This window comes from Kryptolebias marmoratus, linkage group LG15 (assembly GCF_001649575.2).
Source record: "Kryptolebias marmoratus isolate JLee-2015 linkage group LG15, ASM164957v2, whole genome shotgun sequence".
NCBI classification, from domain to species: Eukaryota; Metazoa; Chordata; class Actinopteri; order Cyprinodontiformes; family Rivulidae; genus Kryptolebias; species Kryptolebias marmoratus.
In genome coordinates, this window is record NC_051444.1 from 33,756,795 (window position 1) to 33,779,978 (window position 23,184).

At 39.7% G+C, this 23,184-nt stretch overlaps 1 protein-coding gene across 1 annotated transcript in view; it reads right to left on the bottom strand.

Moving 5' to 3' along the window:
- si:ch211-146m13.3 (junctophilin-3) overlaps positions 1–21,810 on the bottom strand; it is a 35,155-nt gene extending 13,345 nt beyond the window's left edge. The window contains exons 1-3 of the mRNA XM_017439478.3: positions 20,355–21,810; positions 12,647–13,427; positions 9,580–9,704 (exon numbers count right to left, since the gene is read on the bottom strand). Coding sequence (XP_017294967.1) covers positions 9,580–9,704; positions 12,647–13,427; positions 20,355–20,736 — 1,288 coding nt within the window. The 5' untranslated portion in view covers positions 20,737–21,810. The remainder of the gene's footprint in view (positions 1–9,579; positions 9,705–12,646; positions 13,428–20,354) is intronic.
- Positions 21,811–23,184: the final 1,374 nt, after the last annotated feature.

The following is a 23,184-nucleotide window of genomic DNA, read 5'->3' on the forward strand; positions in this document are numbered from 1 at the left end:
CTGATCTTCTACAACTTTTACCCACACCACATCGACCCTGGTCACATCTTGCTGCAGATTTCGTCACTGGGTTGCCTCCATCAGAAGGCAATACAGTTATCCTCGCTATTATTGATTGTTTTTCTAAGTTCACTCACTTCATACCTCTACCAAAACTCCCATCAGCCTTTGAAACAGCCCAGATCCTGATCAAACATATTTTCCACTACCATGGTATCCCCTGTGACATTATTTTTCGATAGAGGGCCTCAGTTTGTGTCCCAGGTCTGGAAGGCTTTCTGTTTTTCTGTCAGTGCCTCTGTCAGTCTCTTGTCTGTATATCACCCTCAGACTAATGGTCAAGCCAAGAGAGCTAACCAGGAGCTTGAGGCAGACCTTCGATGCATAACCTCCCACATCCCAAGAACCTGGAGTTCCTACCTTGTTTGGGTGGAGTACGCACACAACTCTCACACCTCCTCAGCCACAGGTATGACACTCTTTGAAGCTGCCCTCGTTTTTTTTGCCCCCACTTTTTCCATCCCAGGAACCTGATGTAGCCGTGCCCTCTATCCAATCCCACCTCTGTCACTGTAGACGAATCTGGAATCAAACTAGAGCAGCTCTCCTCGAAACCAAGGAATGGAATCAGAAAATTGGCTAATTGTTGCAGAACCCCTGTCCCAGAGTACAGTCCCAGACAGAGGGTTTGGCTATAGGCCCAGGACATTCCCATTCAACACACCTCACGTGTGGCTGCCCCTTGCTTTATTGGTCCCTGTGTGATTGAGTCTGTTATCAGCCTTGCCTGTGTCCGTCTAAAGTTACCCTCATCATTAAGAATTCATCCTGTCTTCCATGTGTCCCAAATCAAACTTGTTCACTCCAGTATTTTGTGCCCTCCAGCCAGACCCCCACCACTCGCCCAACTCATTGATCATCATCCTGCATATACTATCTGCCGCATGTTGGATGATGACATTTGTTTATGTTTATATTCTAATAGTTTTTTTTATATTCTCCATTTGTTTTTCTTTAGCTTTTATCGTCTTTTTTAGGTGACTTATATGAAATTATATGTCCTCTGATAAATGCTGTGGCACAGTCCCACAATATGAGGGAGCTTATTTCAGGTGTGGTATTAATATCTAGGTACTCTTTAAGCTTTGCTGTGATGGAGGAGAAGTATTATTATTAAGGAGTGCTGCATTAAGTATCTATTATTTAGATGTTGATCTATGGCCTATATCCCATTTCAGTGACACTGGCTCATGATCATAGATAGTTATAGGTAATATTTTAATGTCTACTACTCTATGTAGCTCAACCTTAGGTGTGAAGAAGTAATCAATCCTCAAATAAGATACACGTCTGCAGAAATAGTATACAAAATTCCTGCTTCTTGGAAACTTACTTCTCCATATGTCTACTAGACCTGCTCCAGTGATTGATATTTAAGCATTCTACTCATTCTAGATAGCGAGGTTTTAAAGGTAGGCTGTCGATTTATTGATTGTGACACTATACAGTTTAGGTCTTCTCCTACCAGCCCAGAGCTTAATTCAAAAATCTTATTTAAATCTTATTTAACAATATTGTGATAAATTCAGGCACATCTTTGTTCAGTCTGTACATATTTTATGAGGAATACTTCCATACTATTGATTACCCCAATGAGTAAAATGTATTGACTCTCAGTATCTTCATGTACCAATATTGGCGTGAAGTTGATTTGAGAATGGTAAATGGACTGTACTTATATAGCACCTTTCTGGCCAATCAGGCCACTCAAAGCGCTTTACAACACAATCTGTGCCCTCATTTTCCCATTCCTACACACATTCATACACCACTTTACTGAATCTTTACAAACTCATTTGGTAGAGTCTAATCAGTGCTTTTGATCGCATTCATACACCCATGGGGCACACATCTGAGTCAATTAGGGGATCAGGGTCTTGCCCAGGGACACTTCAACATGTGGTATACTGGTGGAATCACTAGGATCCATAGAAACCAATGTTCCACTATATGACACGACTATATTAACAACATAAGGTTAAAGTTAAGGATGGAATAATGTTTCAATGTATGCATTCTTCATGTTTTCAGCAAAGCAGGTAAACATACTTGACAGTCATCATTCTCTGATGAGAGCACCTTCTACTTCACATACTCCATGGCTTTGCTGTGTCCATTGTAGGTCAGCTAGGCACTTTCCCTAGCCCTCCGAAAGATATCCACCACGTCTCCATCATTGTGAACCTTGGCAATAATCACTCATGGTCCCTCTCAATTGTTCGGTCTTCTGCCAGTAGTGTGCAGTGTGATGGTCAAGCTTTATTTCCCGGTTCATCTGCAGCACTTCTTTTATAATTCTTGCAACTGTTTTGGGGGAGTTGGAATCTGGATGGTCTTTAATCCGAATATTATACTGTCTCATTCTACTCTCCATATCCAGCATTGGAGTCTTAGGGTTGTCACTTGTGTTTGCAGGCTGGTCACTCTGGCCTGAAGAGTGTTGATCTCATCAGACCACATTGAGAGACCTCCTGTCACATATTGAATGTCAGCTTAAATCTGGTCCACTTCAGTCATGTTGACCATTTTGGCTCACACTGCTTGTTGCTCAGACTTTCAACATGTTAAAGTCATTCAACAACATCCTTTTGAGTTCCGTATAGATGATTTTTGAATTATCTTCTTTTAAGGATGATAAAATGTTTACTTTGAGTTCTTCAGCAGCCATACCTGGACTTTCACTTCAGGTGGGAGAAGATGCGTCTGATTTGCCTGATGTCTGCCTCATGGTTCTCGCAGGCTGTTTAGCAGACCCTCCAGGATTTTGCGATGTTGGGATCGCAACTATTAATGCAAAATCAAGCAAACCCCGCAAAATCGCAATTTTTTGCAACTTTCCTGCAACTTTAACACCAAATAACTTACGAAGGAGAGATGTGACGTCACATCCTTTTAACATCAGAACGCCGGGAGCGTGCAGGAGCAGCGACCGAAGCCAAAATGTGCGCTAATGCTTCACATTTCAGCAAAGGACCATGCAAAACACTGTGAAGTTAGTTTTAAGTTGGATATTGGATATTCGCGCTCCGCGGAGTTAGCAGCGTCTAGCTCACAGCTGACCCGAAACAGGAACGCTAATGTCGGCCAGCCGTTCTTTGCCGGCCCCTTCTCTTATGCGCGGTGGTTCACTTAGGGATGGCTGGCCGACATTAGCGTTCCTGTTTCGGGTCAGCCATGAGCTAGACGCTGCTAACTCTGCGGAGCGCGAATATCCAATATCCAACTCAAAACTAACTTCACTGCGGTCGCAAACCAGTTTCCTACTCAGCTGCAGGAGAGTGGGGGGAAGCTGTTTTGCACATCCTGCAGTGTAATCATGGAACATAAACGCATCGACAAACACTTTGTGTCTGCAAAACATGTGAGGAGAGCTGCAGACGAGGGACAATCCAGAAATGCTCATGAATGTCAGTTTATAAGCTATCAAAGTTCTCAAATAAAGCACCTTTTGAGAATGTCAATGTTTGTTGGTAATTACCTTACAAAACTAGGAAGTATTTTTGGTTTATATATTAAAAGTTATGGTTTTCTATTGATTTTAGTAAAAAAAAAAAATCGCAACTTTTAGCAAAATGCCCCGCTAAATCAGGCATTTTAGCCCGCAACAATCACAAAAAGTGCCCGCTTGTAGTGCCAGTCCTGGGACTGGCTTAGCACTACATTTGAACCTTTATTTTTTAAGCTTGTTTGCCATTTAGTTTGACACTATGTGTATATCTACATCACATTCTAACTTTTTTAGCCTTCCTCCTTGGGCTTCAGAATGGAATTTGTGTATTAGCAGCTGTTTTGAATGAAAATATTATCAGTTCCCCAGGAGCTATGAAATTTGAGTCCCTTTCCATGTCCTGCTCACTAGCTCCCCAACTTCCATGAATTTTAAAACAACAATTGAGTGCACAAGTTTGAATATATTGTAGGGTTCCTCTAATCCACACAAAATAATCATTAAATATTATATATATATATATATATATATATATATATATATATATATATATATATATAATATATGCATACATTCATGTAAATCTTTTAATAAGTGGTGCTGAATTTGCTTTAGTGTTTTTTTTTTTGAAAAGAAAAAAAAACTATTATTTTCTTGTTAATGATCATGATATACTGCAACTGGTTATTTCTCAATTCCAGCATGAAAATAATTTGTTTGACAGCACTCATTGGACTGACTAATACTAAGCTCTCTCCCTCAAATAAAAGGAAATTAGGATGTTCAGGAACAACCAAAGAACCAGGCTATTCAATCCACCAAAGTGGATAGAATCATAAAGGAGGACTACCTCCAAATTCTTTATCCTAACCTCAATTCAACAGCTAGATAGATGAAAGTTGAAAAAATGGGTGTTCCAACAGGACAATAATCTAAACACACATCAATACAGGTTTCTAAATGGTCAAAGCAGACAAACATTAAGCTTTTGGAATGAACTTCCCAAAGCCCTGACTTCAACCAACTGAAAAATTGTGGACTAAAAAGCTGAATTCATGCCAAAACACCAACTTTGCAAATTTGCAATTTTGCAAAGGAAAGTGGTCAAATATTAGTCTTAGTTTTTAAGTAGTCTTGCTAACAGAAAGATGGATGGACAAACTAGCACTACCAAAAACCTAACCTTGATAGCAGAGGTAATAATCTTGAAAACCTATATTAATCGGGGAAGGCATTCAACGTATTTTTTTTTAACAATTTAGTGTCAAATCTGTTTGACTGTTATGTAGGCCTCTAGCCGAGTTGTTGTTGAGTTTAAAGTCAGATGTTTATTTCTTAGAATGAGCCAATTGTGCATTTATATACAGTTGCAATCAGAATTATTAACCTCCCAAAGGTTTTATTAATTTATCAATTAAAATTTCTTTAAAAAGCAAGATTCTGTTTTTGATAAATTCCTTATGAGTTTAGTGATTCATAAAAGCAACATTGAAAATGCATGTGCATAAAATGCATATGTGTAAAACTATATTTTGCCAAGCCATTTCACAATCGTTTAACCCCTACATAACATTGTTACTTTTAAGCTGCTTGACTGTTTTTCTGGCTTAAAGTGAAGTTGATTTAGAATCAAGCCATTGGGAAGTAGATAACGACTCAGATGTGATGTGTATATATAAACACCCATGAAGATATTAAGGATAGTTGCAATCATGGGAAAGACAAAGGAGCTTCCAGAAAAGAGAGAGAGAGAGACTATTTCATTACATCTAAAGGGCTTTGGATAGAAAAAGATTTCTCAAAGATTTAATATTCCAAGAGCCACCATTGGAAGCAATATAAGACAGTTAAAAACTTATGGAATAGATGCAAACCTGCCTGGCTGTGGAAAAAAAGCCCAAATTTTGATCAAGAGCTTTTACCAATTTAGTCAGAACAGCTAAGAAAAAACATTGTGTGACAGCAAGACACCTATAGGATAACATGACAAAGGCTGGTACTAGTGCTTCAGTGCCAACCATAAGGCGTGCACTGGATAAAGAATGTCTTCATGCAAGAACTCCAAGACTAAATCCATTTTTGACCAGAAGGAACATCAAAATTTGACTAGAATAAGCAGGGAGAAATGAGGATAAGTCTACAGAGTTTTGGGAGACAGTTTTATGCAGTGATGAAACCAAACTGGAACTGTTTGAACAAATGGACCAGCGGTATGTCTGGCATGTGAAATGCCAGGCTTATGATCAGAGGAATACAGTCCCTACAATCAAGCATGGAGGTGGATCATTGATGATTTGGGGTTGTTTTTCTGTGGCAAGAACTGACCATCTTGATCACGCACCTAGCATTATGGATTCCCAGAAATATCAGGCTATTTTGAAGAGGAACGTGATGCCTTCTGTCAACAAATTAAACCTTGGGTGATCACTGGACTTTCCAGCAAGACAACAATCCCAAGCACACCTCCAAGTCAACCAAAGCTTGGTTGACAAAAACATCCTGGAATGTCTTGGAGTGGCCTTCCCAGTCACCAGATGTAAATTCATTCCAAAATCTTTAGTGGGACTTAGAGAAGGCAGTTGCAGCAAGGACGCTATTAAACATCACCCAGCTTGAAGCTTTTGCGTGTGAAGAATGGGAAAAATAATGTTTATTATTATTTGTAGCAAAAGTAAATTGGCTATTTGGAGTTTCTGACCCCCTCGACCTAATCAAGACGATCTTGTGTCAGATGAGAGATAACAAGTTGGTCTCAATTACATTAAAGCACCAAGAGTTTTTGCTGCAGGGCATGGCTGTGGCAGTGTGGCGAAGTCCGATGTAACGCCGTTGCCTTACGTTTGGCTCTAAATTCCACAAAATCCAGCCATCTTGTAGGTGTAGACAAGCCTCAAAATCTGACCATTTGCCATGAAATATTGAGGTGGAGTAACTTCTACATACAAGGTCATAGCTTAATGAAACTGTTTGTGTGTCATAACAGACCAGGGTTAATCATATTCATATGGTCAATATGTGACATCACCTTAGCCCCGCCCCCTACCAACAGGAAGTAACCTGTTTTCCTGTTGGAAGTCTTCTTTTTTCTCTTTCAATCATACAAATTTAAGCCTGTGTCGGATGACAGAACAACATGATGCAGAGTTGCTCTCTCAGCACTGACTGGTGCCTGAATGATGTAGGCGTGACCGAATGGCGAACGCCAATCCCTCGCCGTTTGCATACGGTTGGCTCTAAATCACACATGCATTATCCGATTTGCACCAAACTGGATATGAATGACCTTTATTAACCTCTGAAAAAGCCAATATGATTATACTGGAATTTGACTTTAGTGCGCCCCCTATAATAGTCCAAGAGTTATATCTCCCTGATACCTCATCCGATCTGCACCAGATTTTTTTGTGCATCATCAGTGAGCACTGCTAGACACATTGGGTTGTTGTTTCATGACATCACTTAAGCCCCGCCCACTCAGAGAAGAAACTGAGGATTATTTGGTGATTCCTGCCGGTTTCTCCCAATGTATGATATAAGATTGAAACCATATCCACTAACTCTTGATGACCGAACATGACATGTTGAAAAGCCTACAGGGAGTCCTCACCAGTCCTTCACCACAAAACAGGAAATGACCGTAGCTTATGTGTGGAAGGTCAGATTTCAGCCAAAATTTTAAGACGTGCCACCGGACTCATACTGATCTGGGCAGAAGGCAATTTGGGATATTTGAGTTATTTGCCAAATGTTTCACCTAGTGGACGGTGCGGTAATGGCACGAGAGCAGAGGCAATGGTCGCCGGAGCTCCTGCAGTCACAAGGCCAGAGCGGCACTAAGCTGCGAGGGCCGCCCCATGCTGCTTGCAGTTGTAATTCTGATTACAATTGTACACTCAGGTTCCAGGAATTTGTCTAAATACCAAACTGATTGTCAAAAGTTCTGTAATTTTATTTTTAATATAAATTTTTAATAACCCTTTGGCAACAATAATATTTTCTTCCATCACTTGTTTTAGGAGTGGGTGCTTGTCAAGGTGGAAGGACAGGTACTGTCGAGGTGGACAAAACTAAAGTTTTGCTTAATCAGCATTTTAATCATAAGAAGAGCAGCAGTTCTGCATATGATCTAAATGTTGTGGAATAGAAAGCCTTGTATTTATTCTCCCAGGCTTTATTTAACATGTTTATCACCATTTTATATTTAGCCACCATTTTAAAAGTTTTAACAAGTAGTTGTTTAGTTTATCTGGAAAGAGAGAGAAAGGTGGTAAACACCCTGGAATGTGAGCAACGGACGTGCCAGCTAGGAAAGGGGAAGGAGTTGCCCTTTGACCTCCAGATATAGGAGGCAGTGATCCACCCTCTGGAAGAGGGGGGGCTCAAGTAGTAAAAACCAGAGAACATCCTTTGTCTCCTCAGACAGTCTTTGGGGCACTTTGCTGACACTTTGAGGTGATGTGTTTTCCCACATTTTATTTGAGGATTGTCTCCCAAATGCATTTGGTTTTATCTCTGTAATAACCGGTGTTTTCTCTCTGCTTTTGGTAAAATAAATCTTAAACCTTAAGGTATTGTCTCTTTACGGTCTCTTTCCATCAACAAACTTGGGTGAGGTGAAGGACCAGAGAAAGCAGGTGAAAATCTTTACCTCAACAGTACCCAGAGTGCAGACTCATTTTTAAATAGAAAATTAATTTATTAACAAAAAAAATCAAGAAGAGGGAAGATGGGCGTGGCAGGCAAACAAGTGACTGTCTGAGGACATGTGAATGATGACAGGAACACTAAGGGCACAGGGAGCAAAACACCAAACAGCACTAAACACAGTAACCAAATAACAGAATTAAAGAAACAATTAACTTTATACGAAAGAAACTTAAAGAATAACTCAAACCAAACCCAAATCCTGACAGCGCTTCAATGTTTACACAATAATAGAAATTACCAAATTTCCAAATTCTTTGGGATATGGAGCTTTACTGATCATCCCACCTCAGACAGGAAAGATTTTTGTTCAGAAACTTGAGTCACAAAGAAAATACCACAGCATTTTGGGGGTATTTATCAAACAAAACCATCAGACTGACGATTGAAATGTTTTCTGCGGTGAAACTTAATATAAATTTTATACATTTTGTCACATTTATCCAAAGTTTGTCTTCAGCAGACACAAATATGAAGCTTTCCCTATCAGTTTGTACAGTATTAAAACAATACTTTTAAAAGCCAATTTCAATTTCAATAAATAAATTAAGATAATTCTGTACACGTCCTGCACTAACAATTAAAATGACATAAAAAAACTAGAAGCACTCAGGGAGCTCAAGCCTTAGACTATTTTTTTTTCCTTTCTTTTTTTAAGCCGTAGACTAATTAAAAAACAGTAGGATCCAGATCGTGATCTAGATTATTACCAAAATTTAATCAAATCAAGGTTTTTTATATAGCACATTTAAAACAACTGTGGTTGGCCAAAGGGTTGCACACAAAAACAAACAAACAACAACAACAAAAATATAACACAAATAAAAAATAAAAACAGCCCATTCCTCAACTCTCATGCTGTATTAAAAGCCAGTGAGTACAAATGTGTTTTAAGAAGGGACTTAAAAACACCAAGAGCTGAAGCCTGTCTGACCTGGAGGGGCAGCTGGTTCCACAGTTTGACTGAAAAGCCCGATCACCTCTGTGGACCAGCCTGGACCTCGGGACAACTAAACACCAATAATTATTAGATCTGAGGGATCTTGTTTTTTTGATAACCCTAACATTTCCTGAAAATTCCACCAAAATCTGTTCATTATTAGTTTTTAAGTAATGTTGCTAACAAACATGCAAACCAACCAACCAACCAACAGGTAATAAAAGAAACTGGAGGAAACATCATTTACTTGTTAGCCTTGGTCTCACAGTTACTTGCTTTTGACTCATGTTAGTTCAGTTGTTTTTTTCCCCCACATATATTTACACATTTCACTGGATGTTATTAAGTAGATGGTTCGGAAAATGTAAAATAGAAACTTTGACTAAATATGATGTTATAGTAATTGCCCATGTGTTGTGTGTCTCACCATTGCCGTAGACATGAAAGGAAGGCGAGAGCTCTTTGGCAGCTATTCGGGCCGTTCGACACTCCTCCATGGCTTTCTGTGCCACTCTTTCAGCAGCTTCAGCCTTCCCACGACCATGGCTCATCCTGAACACAACAGGTACTCACAATTACAAAAGCCTCTGCCTTAAACAGAACTAAATCTGCATGTGTCAAGTTCCGTTTCTTTGGCTTTATTTATGGAGAAAAATGTAATATCTATACCATAAAAAAAATCACTTACAGCATTAATATTCAAATACAGTATATTAGGCTAATTTTATAAAATGTAATAGTCCATCTAAGAAGTTGATTTGATTTATTTTGTTAAATGATAACTTCCCTCAAATTACCTGGTGAAATGTGAAAACTATATACACTTCTTGTGAATGATAGTTTTTGCAATACAAACCCAAAGCTATTCAGAGTATTCTCTCTTTTATAAATGTATTTTAGTACTGGATCCAAACCTAAATTCTTTACCATTTGCTTCCATGGAGCCAGACTCTTTTTTAATAACTTTGAGTAGTTGTTCTCCAGGCATTTAGAAGGTCTTTGAAGAATTTTGTTTTTTAATCATGTAGACCAATTTCTAAGGAATTGCTTGTTTTTTAAACCACTTAATACTGGTATCTGACTTCTAGCATAAAATATAATTGCAGAAACTGTTGCATCTCTGCTGAACAGAGACTTTAGCAAAAAAAAAAAAAAAAATTGTATTATTAGAACATGTATTAGAAGTCTGGCAAAACAGCTTGTTTCAATTTTTGAAAAATGACAAAAATACCAGTTTTAGAGACTTAAAACATTATTTTTATAATGATAAGGTGATTTTCAAAGACATGTTAGCTAAAACCTCATATTAATTGAAGGATGATGCATCTCTTAGATCACAACTCGGGTCTTTGTTGGATTGTTTTTTCCCCATGCCTGGCACTTTCCCAGCTTCCTAATTTGAAACATTGAACATCATAGAGACATATGCAGGTTTTGAGCGCACATTTTTTAGATATCCAATATTTATGTAAAAATACTTTTATATAACTTATCAAAATGTGTTATTGTCTTACTGTTACATAGATTCAACTGAAGAACAAACTGTTTCTGTACAGGCAACAGGTAACAAAGAGCTGAAAGATCCAAATTAAATATGGTTCTTTGCTAAGTTGTCTGTTGTGCATCAACACAACACTGGTTCATCCCTTCACTTTAGGGACCTTTCCTGCAAACAGAAACCCTCAGGGACTGTTTCCTAAGGGTTCTCTGAAGGTCACATTGTAAAGGCTGCAACTAACCTATCTAGGACTAACTAGTTGAGGACTGTGACTAACTGGAAAGAAGTTAGCTTTGTGAGGATTCGGGGAATACTCACTAAAAATTACTAGAAAGCTTGCTTGTACTTTTAAGGAGTATTTCCTAAAGAATTAGGAGAAAAAAAACAATTTGATTTTTTTTTTAACAAAAACTTGGAGAACAGCTAAAATACACTGCCTGGCCAAAAAAAAAAAGTTGACACCAAAATAAAGGTTACACACTCTAATATTTTGTTGGACTACCTTTAACTTTGATTACAGCACACATTCACTGTGGCATTGTTTCAATAAGCTTCTACAATGTCACAAGATTTATTTCCATCCACTGTTGTATTATTTTTTCACTAAGATCTTGCATTGATGATGGTGGAGTCTGACCTTCTCCAGCACATCCCAATGATTCTCAGTGGGGTTAAGGTCTGGACTCTGTGTTGGCCAATCCATGTGTGAAAATGATGTCTCTCACTCCCTGAATCACTCTTTCACAATTAAAGCCCGATGAATCCTGGTATCCTTGTAATCTTGGAATATGCCCATTCCATCAGGGAAGAAAACATCTATTGATGGAATAACCTGGTCCTTCAGTATATTCAGGTAGTCAGCTGACCTTTGACCTCATTCTTTGAGCTCATCCTGTTGCTGAACCTAGACCTGACCAACTGCAGCAACCCCAGATCATAGCACTGCCCCCACAGGCTTGGACAGTAGGCAACACTTCACCTGCCTCTCTTCTTACCCTAATGTGCCCATCACTCTGGAACAGGGTCAATCTGGACTCATCAGACCACATGACCTTCTTCCATTGCCCCAGAGTCAAATCTTTATGCTTCCTAACAAATTGAAGCCTTTTTTACAGTTAGCCTCACTGATTAGTGGTTTTCTTAAGGCTACACAGCTGTTCAGTCCCAATCCTTTGAGTTCCCTTTGCATTGTGTGTGTGGAAATGTTCTTACTTTCACTATCAAACGTAGCCCAGAGTTCTGTTGTTTTTTTCTGATTTGATTTCAACAAACGTTTAAGTGATCACCGATCACGATCATTCAGGATTTTTTTCCAGCCACATTTCTTCCTCGAAGACGATGGGTCCCCACTATCCTTCCAGTTTTTAATAACATGTTGGACAGTTTATAACCCAGTTTTAGTAGTTTCTGCAGTCTCCTTAGATGTTTTCTCTGCTTGATGCCAATGATTTGACCCTTCTCAAACAGACTGACATCTTTTCCACGACCACAGGATGTGTCTTTCAACATGGTTGTTTAAGAAATGAGAAGCAACTTATTGCACCAGTTGGGGTTAAATAACTTGTTGCCAGCTGAAACCTAATCACCCATGCAGTAATTATCCAATAGGAGGCTCGTACACATTTGCTTAATTAAATCCAGGTGGCAACTTTTTTTTGGCCAGGCAGTGTATATTCCGTAATGGCTATCAGGAAAGGTGTACATTCAACTTTAGTGAGCATTAAGTAGCGTTAGGAGATAGTTCCTTTGTTTGCTATATTTTTATGCCCGACTGATTCAAAGGTCAGTGTTAAGAGACTTAACAAACACACATTATTTTGAAACAGTCTGCTCAAGAACTGAAACTTAGGGAAAAAGCAGGCAAAGTCAAAAAACCCCCAAAAGACCTTCCTGGATGCAAAGTATAAATAAATGCCAGCTCAGGAATTTTATTACTGCAACCATATCTGAACTTTTGCAACAAGTTCTTGTAATTGACCGTCTAAGAACATCTTACCGTGACATTGCAATCTCTGCTTTCTGTTTGGCAATGTCTGCTGCCTTCTCAGCTGCTTCCACAGCTCGGTCTACCTTCTCTCTGATTTTGCTTGCCCTCAGTGGGATCAAGTTCTTCCGTTTTCCGCTCACTAACACATTCTGCTTGTACTTTCCTTCCTCCTTAGTGCCATCAGGGAAGGTAGTGCATCCATATCCATGCCTCTTGTTTCCTGCCCATTCACCGGCATAATGCAGCCCGTCTGAGCGCCGGCTCATGCCCCAGCCAGCCCTTTGATCACTCCGCCACTCTCCAGCGTACATTTCAGTAACAGTAGCATCCATAGGTGCACCCTGCTCACTCTCACTGGCGTTGGAGTGGATGTCAGATGCAGCAGAGCTTACAGTGCTCATGCCTGCTTCGCTACAGAAGGAGCTCTGCTTGCTTAGTTGACTGGCCAGGGAGCTTTTGGACTCAGAGCGCCGAAGCTTCAGCCCACTGAGGATGGACTGTCGAAAGCGACCCTTTCTCTTCCTCTGTCGCTCTGCCTCGCTCGGAGCTGTCAAAGCGAAACCGCCTCGGCCCACTGGGCTGCCTGCCAGTCCAGCAACAACTCCATCTGTGGGCATGGTGGTGACCCCGTCCTCCAGCACTGCCGACTGGCCATGGTTGTGCTCAGAACGCAGAGAGTTTATGGATGTCCGCAGAGGGAAGAGGATGACAGCTGCCATGCCATACGGTACGCTCTGCCGTACTCCATAGCCATGACGCATCCCTGCCAGCCACTGGCCCTGATAGGTTCCTGAAACACAGCCAGAGACACAACCAGAGGTCATACTCCTGTTCATGACATTAGTTGATTAAATTTACACCTGTGTAAATTATAAACAGAATCTTAAAATTACTTTTGTGTTTCAGCTGTCTGGTTTTATACAGTTCTTTGTTACTATTTCCTGTGCTTTGTGTGTTTAAAGAGAATGAAAAGTTTTGAGCAAATATTGATCTTATCAAAGTGGTACATACAGTCATGAGGAAAAGACAGTACACGCTCTTTTAGGTTTTTACATATCAGGGTAATAAAAAATGATCTGATCTTTATGAGGTTCTAAAATTTTTCAGTTCAACCGCAAGTTAACAAAAACACACAACATACTGTACCATGTCATTATTTATTCAACAAAAACTAAGTCAAAATGAAAAATCTGTTTGAAAACCTGTGTCCAGCCCCTGGTTCAGCAGTTTATGGAACCTTCTTTAGTGGCAAGAACTCTCAACAGTGGTTTTATGTACGACTTACTCAGTCTTTTATGACTGTGGAGAAATTTTTGCCCATTTGTTTGAACAACATTGCTGTTGCAGCACCTTGATCCTTATCTTTTTGAGCTGATCTGTTGTAGATTAGCTGCTGTGTTTGAGATCATTGTTCTGTTGCATCATGACTCAGTTTGGTCCGAGCTTCAGCTGTCAGACAGATGGTCTCACATCTGAGAGGAGTTCATGATCGACTCAATGACTGCAAGGAGCCCAAACCATCAGCCCTCCACCTCCGTGCTGACAGTTGGTATGAGGAGTGTGCCAATATACTATCTTAGGTTTTTACCAAACATGGCACTGTGCATTATGGGTAAACATCTGTACTTTGGTGACATATGTCCAAAAAACTTTATTTTCAGTCTTGTGGTTCATTCAGATGAAACTTTACAAACCCAAGTTGTGCCGCCATGTTCTTTTAAGAGAGAAGAGGCTTTCTCCTGCAACCCCTTCCATACAAGCCATACTTGTTCAGTCATTTTCTAATTGTTTTGTCATGATCTTTAACTTTTAACCAGCTCACTGTTGAGTCTGAGATGGACTTCTTGTGTTTTTTGTTATTTCTGAGCATTGTACAATCCAACTTTGGGTAAGTTTGCTGGTATGTCCACTCCTGGAAGACTAGCAGCTGTCTTAAATGTTTCCACTTATGAATAATCTTTCTCTCTGTAGAATGATAGACTCCAAATAGTTTAGAAGTTTTTCCACAATGTTTTCATTTTGGCTTTGTTTTTGTATAATAAATAATAGCACAGTGAAATTTGTCTTTTTTTTTGTACATTTGAGGTTACGTTTGAATAATTTTAGAATCTGATAACAACCGGATCATTTTCATTATGTCCTGAAACACTAGAACTAGAAAAAGGATGGACTGTTTTTTTTCCCCTGACTGTAATCCCAAAATCTTGTTTCATATTTCAGAGAAGTGTTTGTTATGTAGTTTGATCTCAGGACTTGTTCTAAATTGTGCACTGCTGTTGGCTTTGTTGGCCAAGCAATGCCCCCCCAGTTTGACAAGTTAGTTATAGCTGATAAGATTTTTAAGATTTGTGTTTCTAAACAGCATGGCTCTCCCTTATATGCACTGGGAAAATAAACACAAATGTGTACTCAGAAAAGATCGGATCATTTGTGAAAGATGTTTAGTCAGAAGAAACCATGCAAACTGAAATATACTGGCATCATTTTCAACTGTGAAAATAAAAAAGAACCTTGAAACAAACTAACCCAGAATAATGCCAGAAATGTAACAAATCTGTATATTTTTAAAAAGCAGGCCAATGATTTTTACACCTGAACTGTTTAAGAATTGTTTAGATAGAGGCAAATCTGTATAAACATGTTCTCTTCTCCATCGACCCATCTGCACCCCTCCACTCCCTCACATACTCACACCTCCATCCCCCATCATTTCCAGACTCTTCTAACTCCTGATGGGACAGGTTTTCACATTTCTAGACAGGAAGCTCCTGGTTGACTCTCAGCCTGACAGTTTCATTTACAGGGGAGCAGCTTTGTCAGCAGGAGCAGCAGCTGCAGAGTTTATTTTAGTATCACTGCACACTTCTTTCATAAAACTTGTTAGCTACAGTATCAGTAACAACTGACAGTGTGAAAAGTTAAAAACTGGAACTGCAAATCATGATGATTTTTTTTATAATTAACTGGTGTATTTTCACATTCTCAAGAACTGAGAAAAAAAATGATTGAAACCTTTTAAAAATAAACAGTTACTTTACAAGAACAAAAAGAGAAAAAGCATTAAATTTAGATTATTGAACATATAATCTCTTTCTTTAAAGTCTCTGTGAGTTAATGATTTGATAACTGATCATCTTATTGATTTATTTTGTCTTACAAAAACATGGCTACAAGGAAGATTTTGTTAGTTTAAATGAACCCACTCCTTCTAATTATTATCTTAATTTTCATGTTCCTAGAACAACAGATTGAGGTGGAGGAGTAGCTGCTATTTTTCAGTCAGGATTACTGATTAGTGCTAAACCAAAAATTAGTTATAATTCATTTGAGTCTTTGACCCTCAGACTTTCTCATCCAGAATAGAAATCATAAAAAAACACTTTTACTACTTATTATATATCATCCCCCAGGCCCTTACCTTCAGGTTTTGTCTGACTCATTATTGAATACTGATATACTTGAAAACTTGGCTTCTTGGTTTAATTCAGAGTTACATGCTTTAAAACAGGCAGCTAGAAAGTTAGAAAGAAAATGGTGCTCCACTAACATGGAAGAATTTTATTTAACCTGGAACGATAGCCTGCTAACATACAAGAAAGCCCTTTGTAAAGCTAGAACTGTATATTATTCATCTTTGATAGCCATCATATTCAGACCTGACACATTTGGTCCGCTTTAATCGAAGCAGAGTTCGTTTCCAGCATTGGTCCGGACTTTTTGTGCAGGTGTGAATACAGTCATGCGAACTCCGGTGCGGATCAAACAACCGGACCGAGACCCGCTTTTTGAGGTGGTCTCGGTCTGCTTCCACACGAACTCTGGTGCGGTTCGCTTCTGGTGTGAATACAGACCGGACTTGAACCGAACTAACTACGTAAAGCATGCGCCTTTTTGGACTTCACAGGCCACCGTTGATAAGCATCATGGGACACATAGCATTATTGCTGCTAATGCTAACACCACCTCACGCATTTGCCGGCGCCGTTCCAAAATTAGAAGTAAAACATCATTAAACCGACGTTGAATGAGCTGCTCTAGAATTTCAAAATGGTACTTGGTAATTGTACCAACAGAACAAATGTGCACATAACAAATCCAGCACGCAGGACTTCCATCTTTATTTCCAACCGCTGCCCCCGTCTTTCTGTCCAATGGGAGCAATGACCGTCACCCACGTGGCTTTGTTTATAAATTATAGTCCGCTTACAAAAAAGCACAATGTGAATGCAAACCGCACCAAACGAAAAAAATAAAGTCCACTTTGGGTCCAGACTAAACAAGCGGACCAAAGGACTTTCCTGGTGTGAACACACAGTTGGGTCAGATAATGAAAGAAAATCAAATACCCAGCACCCTAACATTTGGAACTCTTTTAACCCTGTATTTGCTAACTGTTGACTTTGTTTCTTGAGTATTTTTGCAGTTCTGGTTACAGACCTAGACTCTCCAGTCTTCCTATCTGACACAGCTCTCTTTTATTTTTGGCTGTGTGAATATATATAGTGACAAAGGAACATAGGTACCCGGAGCCTTTTACAACAATGTTGAAGCCTATTTCATGAACCCAGTTTGTTCCCATAAACATACTTGAAAAATTGTTGAAATATTGTGTTTGGTTTGTTCTGAATGTTGCAGTTCATGTGTCTTTAGTTGGTTTGCTTTGCTTTGTAACTGATGAAAGCCTCATGTGTTGAAGAGAAATTTTACCTGATCTACTGGCCTCAGTCATTCACAAAATTTTCCTTAGCACTCATCTGAACCACCATCACCTCCACCATTTCACAAAAATTTCCAATATCCTTTGTAATATTTTCAAATGGTCTGTACTTACATGATGCCTTTCTAGGCCACTTAAAGTGCTTTACAACACAATCTGTGTCATTTACCCTTTCACACACACATTCATACACATCTCTACAAGGCTAATCCGAATAAACATTCTGTAGAGTCTAATCAGTTCTTTAGATGACATCCATACACCAATGGGACACACATCAGAGGTAATGAGAGGTTCAGTGTCCTGCCCAGGGACACTTTGACATGCGACATACTGGTGGTATTGAACCTCTAACTATCTCACTGGAGGACGACTGATCTATTTTTTATGGCTTTTTTAGTGGCAGCATATAATTTTGCGTTTTAGCGTTAAATTAATTAGAAAAAGTAGAATTTACTAATTTTGTAACATGAATATTCATGTAAATTCAGCAAAATTTCCATATAAAAATGAATGCTTTCACATCTCCAGCAGGATGCAGCCCAACATTTGTACATCAAAATAGTTTACAATGTGTAAAGAAGTTTAAGGAGAAGGTTGAACCACTGGATTAGCTTTGAAGCTAAAAAGTTATGCCATAGAAGCATTGTGCATCAATGAATGCACCATATGCTATATAAAGAGAATGATGCAGCGAGGAGTAATAATACAGCTTTTCTTGAAGCGCTGAAGAAGAGGAGCCACCTGAGGAGCTGTAAATCATCTGCTTTGCTGTGCAGTTATTATGCTCATTACATACCTTCATTGTACTGTACTGGGCAGCTAATTCATCATCATCATCATCATCATCATCATCATCATCTCCTTCAGTCACTATCATTCATTACTGGTAAGTGCCCATACATTTTACAGTATGTTTATTAAATTAAATTAAATTATTACAGTATATTTTATTAAGGTCAGCATGACAGAACAGTGGTTTGAGCTTTTGGATCCCAGTGAGAAGGTCTCAGGATCACCTCCTGGTCTTGGGCCTTTCTGAGTGGAGTTTACCTGTACTCTCTGTGCATGTGTGGGTGTGGGTTTACTACCACAGACCAAAAACATGAATGCTAGGTAAACTGTCCCTAGGCATGAGTGTGACTGGTTGTTGGCCCTGTGATGGGCACCAGCTCCCTATGACACAGAAAGATGTGGCTGAAGAAAATGGATGGATAATTTATTAAATTGTTACTGTATTAACCCTACTTATATCAAAGAAAACATGTTTGGGAGCATATTTAGAGCTAAAAATAAGCATTTATAGATGGGGTTTTTTTGGACCACATTTAAAATGAGTGATTTTTCACAATTTGTGGGTGCTTTAGAATTGGAATCCCCTCCAATTTTGAGGGCCGACTGTAATTGTGTTATGACGTATCTGGATAGAATCATCATAAAGTTTTTTGGTTTTGTTGTCAGTGTGCTAAGCATTGCTTTGGACCTCAAAAGGACTTTGTAACTCTGACCTATTTTGTCTATACTTTTTGTTTAAACTGCTGACACACAAATGATTTCATTTACACATATGAAATCATTTGTGTGTCAGCAGTTTAAACAAAAAGTCAGGCACTAGGACCATGTGGCACCACACTCAAGCTCCTGCTGCCCTCCTGTAGCCTCCTGCCCTAGATAAAAATATACATTGAGAAAAGTGAATTTCATATTTCTGCATGAATATTTTGACATAAGACATTTGAAAAAAAATTGCAAATTTGTTTATTTCTTAAGAAATATTGAACAACAAGTTGCCTTGGATTTAGCTTCTTTTCAATCCTCAAGCATCCTCTTACTGACCTGACTCTGCACCATCCCAGTCCTTGAAGGCAGGTATCAGATGACCTACATTACAACCCCCTGGAGTCAGGACAAAAAAAAAGATTGGCAGAAGCTGAGGGCCAATCAGAGAGTGGCAGAGTCCAGAGCTGGTCTCTATAGTGACATGCTGACCTGCTGTCTCCTCATTACTATGGGGACTTTGCATCACAGAGGGTGTGATGCAGGGGGATGGACATGTATTTTTGATCAATCTGAATTGGACTTATCATAACAAAATATTTCTAATATTAAACAGACATACTTTTAAAAAAAAACATTAGTTGTTTTGAGATGATCTGAGAACACACAAAAACATCTTGTGTTATTTTGTATTTTTATTAATCTTTCCCTGCTATTTTCTGTCTATTTTTGTTTTTATATTCCTAGTATTTTCTTAGTTTTTTCTTTGCTTTTTTGTGTTTTCACTCATTTTATGACTCTTAAGAATCATGTCTTTTTGTGGTTTGTTTAATTTAAAATGTCATACAGAGTTTTAGAATTGTTTTGCATTTTTTTGTGGTGTAGTTGGTTTATTTATTTTTTTTACTTTTGGTCATTTTGTATACTTCATGACACTTTAAGTCTGTTCATTTTTTAAATTTTACACATTTTTTATTCTAAATTTTGCAGTTTTTGTGTCTTTGTAACAGCCTAATTCATTTATTTGACTCCTAAAAATAGTTTAGCATTGTTTGGTGGTGTGATTAAAACCATATTCATTTTGTATGATGTTTTGTATCTCTTTTTGTACATCTTTGTTGCACCTTTGAGGAATGTTTCTGCCTCTGTCTGTCAAATGTTTAATGTGAATCCTGAGATTGTCATATCTTTGCCAGACTGTGTTTAAAGCACTACAACAGATTTGACGTTTCCTTATGGCCCTGAACTCATTGGGCCCATGTTTTGGGTCATCTCAGTAATCCTATCAGGAATCCTCCTATTTGTGCTTGTGGATATGACCTACATGTTATTTATGCACTCCACATTGGAGATGTGTTACAATAAGTTTCAGCAGCAAAGCAAACAAGTTGCTTTACTTTAGAGTAAGTTTACAGAGCAGTCCAGATGTTTTCTGGTGTTCGGGTTTCAAAGGTTCTGATATGACTGTTTTGTCCCACGGAAGGCCCATGTGAGTGTCCTTACCTCCATCAGAGTACGTTTCAGTGCCATATCCATCCTGCAGCCCGTTGCTCCATGTCCCCTCATACCGTGCCCCACTGGCTGTGCTCTCCAGCTGCCCGTAGCGGCCCTTGAAGCCCTGTGTCCACTCCCCCCGGTACTCCCAGCGACCCTTGCTCTCCACCCCGATGCCGTGCCGCTTCCCCTGTGCCCAGGTGCCCTGGTAGCTGTTCCCACTGGGCCACGTGTACACACCCAGAACCTCGAAGCCATGGCTCCAGGCCCCAGCATACTCGCCCTGACCCTGGGGCCCAGTGCAGACCCCTCGGCCATGAGCCTTGCCCTGCTCCCACCCCCCGCAGTACGACCCCCCATCATCAAAGTCAAACCTGCCTCCAGTGGACATGCATGAAACAGGTAAAGGCAAATCCTCAGAATGTCAGGGGAAAAAAGCTGGAGTGTGTTTCAGTCAGAAGGCAGAAGGAGGCCTCAGCTGTATCAGGTAGCATGGAGATGCAGGGCCTCACCTCTCCCTCTCCTCTTAGTTTAGGTAAAAAAAAAACAAGTTCCTCCTTTTAAAAACAGCAGAATGGAATCTGAAAAGCATCGCCTCTCTACAGGGAAGCCACCCAAGCCTCGGCAACGAGTTCGGAGCAGCAAACACAGCCTCCGCGTATGCTTCCCATGGGCAGGCAGGCTCAAAAAGCTTCTCCTCCTCCTCCTCCACTTTTCCCTCCGTCTTCCTTCTCCTCAGCCGAGCTGCGGGACATTTCACACAAGCAAGACCTAGGCTCCGAGATGTCCTGCAGGCCCACAGAGCAGCAGCAACTGAGCTCTCCTCAATTAAATGTTAGAGCATCCTTAGACCTTGCCGCACCAAGCTGGAGACAGGATAGGGATGCTGCAGCGCTGGTACGCCATTAAAAATAAAACAACACACACAGAAGGAGAGAAGTTGAAGATATTTCTGTACAACATATCCTGGAAACAAACGATCCCATCTCAGAGACTCTCATCCATTATTACACACATCTAGGCAGATATAACGAAGTGTGAATATCACTCTCCCTTTTCCTCTTTTCTGCCCAGCTGTGAAATAAAGACGTGATGCTCAGGAAAAGGATACAGAAGCAGGAATTATTCCTTTCCTTTTCTTGTTGTCCGCTTGATCGCTGCGCTTGCATAAATTTGGATTGTTATTGTAAAATCCCACCAAGTCATCTGTCTTCTCTGGTTTTTCAGCCTTTCAATCTCCCCCTCTCTAAAATCTGCTCATTACAGGACTGTTCCACCCCAACCGATACCCCTCCCCCATAGACACACACACTGAACACACATACACAGAACACTCACACAACACTCCTTCTTAAAGAGATAGAGACAGAGGGATAGTGCAAATAGCTGCATGTACAGAGCCTGCTGCTCTTTCCCTTTGGGGATACAGGCTCCTTCTCCTAATTATCCAACCTGATTTCACTCTCTGCCCCTCCTCCTCCTCCAGGGTTGAAATCTATTCACTCAGCAATCTGTTTTTTTTTTATAAGTGTAGCTTTGTGTGCTTATTGATCTGAAAACCACTCTCTTCTTAGATAACTGTTATTACCTTTTTTGTCCGTCACTTAACAGAGCAAATAAATGTTCAGCTCTGTCCAAAATGTTGCAACAAAACACACTCAACTTCACTTAGACTGCATTTCAAATTATTATGTAAATAGAAATTCCGAAAAAGAAACATTTAGTTTTGAGTTTTTCAATTAAAGTTTCAAATGTGTTGTTTCTCCTGTCTGACACCAATCTCACAGGCAGGGTTGGTTGTTAGTGTGCCGGGTAAGATTAAGTAAAGAAAAACTACTTCAGGAGGTTGTTCCACACTGTCAAGCAAAGTCACAGGTTGGATATTTCACAAAAATGAGCAAAGATCAAGGTAATGTGAAAACATCTGTGTGTGATTCAGAGTCCAGACGGGTTTGTTTAAGTAAAGACATATCAAGGAAAGTTACTGACAGGCTATTATTTCAAAGTCGGAGAGCATCGGTAAAAAAAAAAAAAAAAGCTATTGATGAGTAACAAACAGGTTCTTAAAGCTGCTGGTGTCTCTGTAGTCCCAAGAACGTTACAATAAAGGATCCTCCAGATGCTTGCAGTTGTGCAAATAGCTGTATTTCAGCCTCCAGTAACCAGTGCCCACAAGGAGAATCTATTGTAGCAGGCTCAGAGGTACGTGAAGACTAACTTTTAAACAGTTTTATTCATGGTGTGCTACTCATGGTGTGCTACTCTGGATGGTCCAGATAAATGGATTTCTGGATGATTGATGCAAGGCCATCATGTTCCAATAAGGGTGAAATCTCAACAAGGAGGTGGTGGAGTGATGTTTTAGGCTGGAATAATTGGCAGTGAGTTGGTGGGTCCATTTAGGGTGCCTAAAAATGTCAAAATGACCTCTGCAAAATATGGGGAGTTACTGACCATTTCCTGCCATGATGTAAAAAGAAGAATCGTGCCTATCATTGTAAAATCATATCCATGCTGTCACAGTTTCACTGTTCCTGCTCACAGTTCTCAGTTCCAGTGTTTCTCCATAGCCTTATGCCATGCCCCCGTTGCCATGCCACCACAATCAATCTCATCAGCTTCACCTGTCTCGGCCTGTATTGCAGAAAAAATGACCCAATTTCAACTACTTAATTATAAAACCCTAGAGGAAATTATAAGTCAATTAAGCTCCAGTTCCTGCTGTCTGGATGTCCTACCCACACATTTCTTTAAGAAGGTTTTGCCTGTCGTTGCTAATGATTTGATCCAAATAGTGAACTCATCGCTGTCTTCAGGTGTTTTCCCCCAGGCTTTGAAA